This window comes from Sturnus vulgaris, chromosome 20 (genome assembly GCF_052056855.1).
Source record: "Sturnus vulgaris isolate bStuVul1 chromosome 20, bStuVul1.hap1, whole genome shotgun sequence".
Taxonomy (NCBI): domain Eukaryota; kingdom Metazoa; phylum Chordata; class Aves; order Passeriformes; family Sturnidae; genus Sturnus; species Sturnus vulgaris.
This window is the reverse complement of record NC_142262.1, coordinates 4,649,504-4,657,266: the sequence shown is the minus strand read 5'-3', so window position 1 is coordinate 4,657,266 and position 7,763 is coordinate 4,649,504. Positions and strand designations below refer to the sequence as shown.

The following is a 7,763-nucleotide window of genomic DNA, read 5'->3' as shown; positions in this document are numbered from 1 at the left end:
CTGTGATCTTTAAAAATAGCAAAGCATGGAGAAAAGATTTAGTCAAGCACATGATGTGACCATGACAGCCTTGGCCTTCAGGGACATCTCGTGGCTAAACACACCAGGCCCAAGTAAAGAACTGTGTAGAGGTTCTAAGCTGGAGGGGCATTTAAGCAAGGAAAAAAACTATGAAAAAATAGAGTATCTTCTCTTTAACTTGCCCATTCCAACCCCAACAATGTGCATTTTATAGAATATCCTGCGTTGGAAGGGACCCACAAAGCCACTCCCAGCTTCCCTGGAAAGGACTGACTGACTTCCCTAGAACTGGGAGGTGGCAACACCATTTCTTACCACAGTCACAAATAATTAAGAGGAACGTGGAGCAGACAGGATTGGAGCCTGCTTTTAGACCTCTTTTTGTTAACAGGAAGAAAACTGAATATTGTCTTTGTGCATTCCTCACTATTTAATTTAAACCAATACAATTCAAAAGAACACTCTAAGATAGAGAAGAAGCCCTGCATTTAATAGAATTCTTTTTTTTGATGCACAGGATATTGTGTTATAAAAGCATGACCTAAGAATATATCCAGTATTCAAAGCTGGATAAAAAGAGCCATACCTGCTGCATCCCAGACATCTTCTGGAAAGGTTCATGTGAGATGTTTGCTATCTGTTTCATTTAGACTCAGCCTACTTGTTGCACTTCTAAAACCTAGAGGCATAGAAAATACAGAAGCAAGAGCTTTTAAAAGCATTTGCCTTGGGAAGACAAAGAAATCCCATCTTTGTACTGCAGCAAGCATTACTGGAAAAAGCACTGTCCTTACTCCTGAGAGGAACCAGCCTCGAGAGCTGCAATTAGATGGAAGGAAAAAAAGAAAACACTAGTTGATATGCTTGCTTTTCAGACAGAAACACATTTTTAGTTCAGCTTGTCTGTATCTTATGCAGTGATACTCCTCCAGGGATAGGAGCAAAATTATGTATTTCAATGTTCCAAGCTGAAAAAAAATCCCAATATATAATGGTATAAGAAAATTGACCCAGAACTGCAAAAGAGAAAAGCAAATTCTAAATATTGTCCAAAATTTAGACATACATTTTTTTCCATGCTAAAAATCGAATAGATTGGATTGCAGTCTTTCCTACTGTTTTTAAAGCACTGGCTGAGGCATGAGGGTCCTAAACTCCAGCTCAGGATCCTCTTTTGCCATGAGTGGCCACAGTGTCAGTCCCTGACTGCCCTGCTCAAGTGATGGAGGGGGGGAAAAAAATACAACACCAAAAATACAAGAGTTCCAAATTGCACCAAATGTTTATTGTTAATCTAGTACATTCAATATCATATTGACTAGAATACAGTAATTCAAAATATTTTTGGCGAATTGAAACTTTTAAAAAACCATTTCAAACACTCCAAAAAGCAAATGCCATGAAAAATTAACTTAAAATTAAAACAAACATTTTCAAGCAATAGTTTAACTTTTGACTACAGAAAACCTTTACATGTATTTTAGTGGTTTTAGCAGTACTGCATTTCAACAAAATATATGGACTCACAAAAAGTGGAAAATATTAAAATAGACATAATGTTAAAAAACTGAGGCATCCAGATGTGCAAGACTGTTGTAGCAGAATCACCTGCCCAGCTGTTCCCTTTGCTCTCTTTTGGGGCAGTTCATGAGTTTGCTTGTGGTGCTGCCACTTCTCTGATCACCTGCTACCACCACACATCAATTCTTCAACGTCTTGAATTTGAAGTTTGTCCCCCTGGTAAATTCCCTATACAAATGCAAATATTTTAAACTTGCTACCCTGTGGCAAATCTGAGTGAAACGGGACCTTTAAAACATCCCTATCTTGCTATTTATTGTTTGCAGACAGGCAATATCCAGAACAAAATCTGAAAAAGGCAACACATTTTGGTTTTGTTTTTAAATACTGACATGAAAAACTGAGTAAATTAGAAAAAGGATAAAGTCAATCTTAATATAAGACATTCATTACAGAGTGGGACAGGATACAATTATTGGACAAACAAGATTACAATGACTCTTCTACACTGGTCATTAGAGCACATGTTCTACAATCATGACTTGCTACCACAGCTGGATTTCCTGTACAGACAGACAGACAGCAAAAACACCAACTGGACTCTTGTGTGAAGTCCCAGGATGACAAGTGACACCCTGCCACGTTCTCCCAGCTCTGCTCCCTGCCAGTCTGTGCTTGTGAAGAACCCTGACCTCCAGGGGCCCAGCAATGCTCCCCCCTGCATTTCCCAGCAGAATCACCCCACCAAAAGCAGACAGGACCAGTCAGTCTAAGTGCTTTTGGAAATCCAAGCCCCACTGCCACATGTGTGTGCATGGGCTGGGGAAATGAGTGACCCTGGCTTGGATGGGGGATATTCCCCACACAAGCCCCCACCCTGGGCAGCACAGGGAAGCTGGAGGAGAAAAATCACCTCCAGCTATTCCTTTCACAGCTCTTCATCACAAATAAAGCCAACTTAAGGTCTGGTTCAGTGGTACTGTAAATGAGCAGAATGCTGCCATGTTAGAACTCAGCAGAATCACATTTAGCTTTCAGTTTGTAAAAGTGGTTATTACAATTACAGCTGCAACACAACCTTCAGAAGAGGTTTGCTCCTCAGCACAGGGTGTGGAATGTAACCATTTCTTGCAAGAGTTTGCAACATGAGTAACTGCATAGATGACAGTTGTATGTCTTCAGTTCAATAAATGTACTTTTAAAGTTTACAAAAAACACAAAAAAGTTTCTATAAAAGTCACATTTTACCAAGATAACGAGTGGTAGCTTAGTTGTCTCTGATTCATGTTTAAGAAATGACTCGTGGAAAGGTGATAGAAACCAATTTCAGGTCAAGAGCATCACGTTTTCACTATTGCACTGACTTCACCATTTGAATTACTAATTTAGAAAAATTCACGTAGTTAAAAATTGTAAAATTAAACTAGCATACAAAATTTGTTTGTAAACATCAGGTAGCCAGTTCTGCTAACGTGGAATGGACCCTTGGTTACTGCAGTACAGTATCTTGGTTATTTACAGCACTTGCCATGTGATGGGCAATGGCAGGACACAAACATCAGTTCACAGTAATTGTGTTCACAGAACTACCAAAGTCAGTGCAGTTTTGCTGTGCAATTTTTCCAATTCCCCCCTAATTATTTAAAGTCAAATAATACTGTTACAGAGGCCAAGTGCAGATTATTTTTTTTTTCTGTAAATATCTCTATCGATCTAGAGATACCCCAAAAATCTCATAAGTGACGGATGATGTCTGCAGGACTTCTGTAAAGGTACTTCCAGATGGCATAGTAATGGACAGCAGCTGCTGTGGCCACAAAGATGTGCCAGATGGCGTGGGCAAAGGGGATCACTCCATCACTCTTGAAGAACACCACGCCCAGGCAATAGATCAAACCTCCCCAGGCCACCTCCTGCAGTCCCTCGGTGTTGCTCTGCCAGGGAACAAGGACAGGGTGTAAAGGGGACAAAGTGTATTTATGGACAAAATACAAAGTGCTTTTCATCCCCCCCCCCCCCCCCCCCGGCAAAGGGAGCTGGCTGTGACAGCTCAGAAAATGTTGGGTGGAACAGATGGACAAGTGAGAAATGCAGTGTATTTATATTACACTTAGTATATAAACACATTATTGTTCATTTCACAATGTCCCCATAGCACTAGAGAAGTTATACTGGGACAACTCAAGAACTGAAACAAGTTTGATGATTTGCTTCATCAGCAGAGCAGACAATCATGGAGACAAAGAAAAATCACATTACTCTGTGGAAGTGTGAGTTTAATGCAGCCCCTCCCAGCAAGACTTTGATACAACCAGTTAAGGCATTAACTTGAAAACGTGTCAGGTTTATATTAGCAGCAGAAAGGGTTAATCAACATTATGTAAAATGTGTAACTATATATAAGTTTGGAGTAGGATGCTTTTCAGATGCACCAGGAAACCCAGGCCCTCTTTATCCACAGAATGGAGCCCAGATTGAATAAAACAAGGCAGCATTTCACTGAAATGTGAGCTAAAAATCCAATTATAACTGGTTGTATTTGGTTGCTCTGCAGAGAACGTTTACAAGTACAGTGTACTAAAATGAACATCTCTGCAGAGGAAGGAGCTGCACTGGAATTTAAGATGGTTATAAAAGGCAAGTTTTGTTTGTTTGCACTGTTAATAGTCACATTCCTTACCATGGATGTCACTACCAGAGCAGGAGAAAATCCCATCGCTAAATAGAAGAAGAGTTCAACGATCTTATACCTAAAAAGGAACAATTTGAGTCCTTTAAGGAGGTGTACAAACATTTCCTTCAATAGCAAAAAAAAATATTTTAAATTATGTGTTGGTATGAGGTCATTATTCAAAAAGTTTTTCATGCAGATAGATAACCAGCGTTTTATGACAAAATTAAAATTAGTGTTTATTTCTGCATTGTAGAGTTGCAGGCAATATCTTCTCTAAATACTGCTTAGATGGCTTCACTTGCAGTAAGTATCAATGAGAATAAAACACTGGGACAACTTGAATTTTCTTATTTGATGAGAACCTTGGTGGTTCATCTCCAAACCAAAAAAAGTTTGGTCCTGTTCTCTGAGAATAATTTTCAGTTTAAAGTTAAATGCAAAGAATAATTCTTACTTTTCATGGTAGAGAAATACATAAAGGGTTCCTCCAGCAGCCATCAGCCAGATAAACCATCTCATGTGAGATGCCAGAGGTCCCAGCTCACGGAGATTTAACCTGGAGGATTCCAAGAGACAAAAGTGATGAGTGAACACTGACACAAGAGCAGTGGGGATTAATAAAAACAAAGAAATACTCAGAGCTTTAACTGCAGAATGATGGGGGAATAAACACTGGGACATTCTATCCACAGAGAGGCAGAAGGTGTTTGCATTGATGAGTGGAAAGCATGCACTGAGGTTTGTGGAATATAAATTACTTTCTGATGTTTTCTACCATCACATTCTGTTCAGCAAGGCCCAGAAGATGACATGACAATGTCTGTCACAACACAGAATATGGTCACTTGCATCCAAGAAGGCATCTATAGGTTTTGGAAAGCTGCAATGACAAACTGTTTACTTTGGAAGAGCTTTGGCTCTGCAGCTGTGGTCCCCATTTCTTACCATGGTGCATAGGATGCTGCAATGAAGACATAGATCATCATTCTGTCACACATGTGAAAGCAATGCTCCATTGTCCTAGGGACAGAGAGAGACAGAACAGTTCACCATGACACATCCTGGAATGATTTTTGCATCATCTCATTTTCCTGACATGCTCTGGAACTACTCTGGGGGAAATACCATCACCTCCATCCCTCTTAAAACCACGTGGAGGAACTGAGACACATAAGAGCTGAGCACTTCTCCAGTCCTCTCTCCTTGTCCACCCCACCTTGCATCCCTGTCACATCAATTGTGCCTAACCCAGACACTCTTACTTTAGAGACTACTGGCTAAATCCAATTCATGGCCCAGAATTACACAGGGGTCTTACAAGGGTTCAATAAAATAAAAACCAAATAATAAATCATGTCAGTTTTGCTATTGCTGCCTTGGTCCCAAGGGGGTTTCCTGCTCATTAGCTGGGCATTGGCAAAAGCTGTGATCCTCAAAGCACTTGAGCATGCCATAGTCCCAGACAGTGTCTTCATATCTGCAATGGGATATTATCCATCAACCACTTACATTATGTATTTTCCATTCTGCTTCTGGATTAAGAGCCACTAGAGCCCACAAAAACACATTTTCTTTGTGACAAGGCAGCAGACATTCAAGTTCATTGGTAGATAAGCTTGGCTCACTATTTCTTCCAAAAAAATCAAGGGTGTTTTTATCATGATTCAGTAGAAAGTACCACTCCAACCTCCTGTAAAATTGGTTTTGATTAAGAAACACAATGGCGAAAAATCAGGAGAAAGTGAAACATTTTCTCCTGCTACCTTAAGTGACTCTTTTTCCAGGAAATGATGTGGAACACGGTGGAGACGATGAAGAGGGCACAGAGCCCCACCCCGTACATCCACGCTGTGATCTTCTCCCAGCGGTCGTCGGAGAGCCGGTGGAGGAGGGCACTGCCCACGATGGCAGGGACAATGAGGAACTGCAAAACAAAAAGCCATTGTCAGGTCTCTGCCCTGGTGCCACCCACCGAGCAGCACCAGCCCAGAGAGCTCAGCCAGACAGAGTTCTGTCCTTTAGTTTTAAATTGACACATCAGCGTGACAAATTCAACAATATCTCAGGCATAGGTTAGGTCTGGTTTTGCTAAATTTCTCCCCCCACGGTACCAGGGAAGGCTACTGAAGGTGGTTCTCTAGCCATGACTGCAAATTCTTTCATCTAATTTTGAAAGTATTAGCAGTGGTTTTATTATCGCATTCTGCCTCATGCTTTAAAACAATGTTGATCTTTCTCTAGGCTTGAATTTAAGCCACCTCTTGTGCATAGACAGAGCACAACACAGACCAAAATAAACTTGAATCCCAAATGAAAAAACAAAGCATTTAGCAAAGTGCAGTTGTAAGAATTAAGCAATAATTTTGCAGAACTTGGGTTTAAGCTATCATGAATAAATTAGCTGCAAACTTCTCTCATGAATAGATTTTTAATGCACAAAGATGTTCTTCTAATGCAGCACATCCAACTCTGTTTTCCTTCCCACCTCCCTCTCAAGCATCTTTAACTCATTTCTTCCAAAACAGGCCCTGTTCAAGCATCACGATAAAATTACCATGCTTGCATGAAGCATCCAAGAAGTGGCTGCAGGCTTCACAATACATTTAAAACTACACTCCTTTCCAGAATAGGTGATGTACCTCTATCTCCTTCAGGAAAAGGCAAAAAGAAAAGGGGGGGGAAGGAGGAAATAACCCAAAAAACACCTTAGGTCCAAGTATTTAAATAAGAGAGCTCACTAACTCAGACATTTCTACTCATCTTCTTCCACTATGAAGTCAGCCTTCCAAGTTACAAACACTGCACAAATTCCCTTCCAGGCCCTACAGCATGCTAAGATGCTAATTTGTTCCCTTGAATTGCAAATAAGCTTCTTAGTTAAATTCTTGGTCATTTAACCCAACTCTCCTATGTTAAACAATAAAGCCAATGTTTAAACAAATCTGGCCACTTTGCATTACAGGTTTGATAGCTCAGACTGCAAAGTTCTAGTCTGGCCTGACCTGTCTGTCCTTGATCTAATTACAGACCAGAGGAAATCAAGGTTCTGCTCTGTGCAGAGGATGCAGAGCAAACTGAATGGATCTGAGAAGAAGCTGGTTGAGCCAGAGAATAACAACAAAAAACAAGTGGCTTTTCCTTCTGGCTTTGAAATATATCAGCTGTAGTTTCATTACTGTTAAATTTCCTTATGTTTTACAAAATTTAGCATAGTTGTGCCAAAAGCTGTCGAGCCATGGAAATGCAAAGCATGGCACTGATACATTCACAGCATTGGGACTAGAGGTGAAAACACTTCCTGAGCTTTGTGAAGTTGACTTGGTGCACTTTAAGGCCAGAAATAAGTCTGCCAGCCTGGCTTCTCATTTATCAGCAACCCTAAGTTTCCATGCACACGTTCTGGAGAGCTCCCGAATCCAGGGAAGGTTGAAATGTGTCACTCCTCAGGAGATCAGTCACTCCTGCTTTCCACACATGACACACAGCGTGAATGAAGTGTGGCTGAAGCCCCTGGGACAGCCAGGGACTGATGAGATGTGACAGCTGC

At 40.7% G+C, this 7,763-nt stretch overlaps 1 protein-coding gene across 2 annotated transcripts in view; it reads right to left on the bottom strand.

The window, feature by feature from the left end:
- Positions 1–1,284: 1,284 nt before the first annotated feature.
- The window catches only part of MMD (monocyte to macrophage differentiation associated), a 41,029-nt gene continuing 34,550 nt past the window's right edge, over positions 1,285–7,763 (bottom strand). For both annotated transcript variants that reach the window (XM_088176786.1, XM_014878235.2), the window contains exons 3-7: positions 5,980–6,140; positions 5,162–5,236; positions 4,671–4,772; positions 4,223–4,292; positions 1,285–3,476 (exon numbers count right to left, since the gene is read on the bottom strand). In XM_088176786.1, the coding sequence (XP_088032912.1) occupies positions 3,276–3,476; positions 4,223–4,292; positions 4,671–4,772; positions 5,162–5,236; positions 5,980–6,140 (609 nt within the window). In that variant the 3' untranslated portion in view covers positions 1,285–3,275. The remainder of the gene's footprint in view (positions 3,477–4,222; positions 4,293–4,670; positions 4,773–5,161; positions 5,237–5,979; positions 6,141–7,763) is intronic.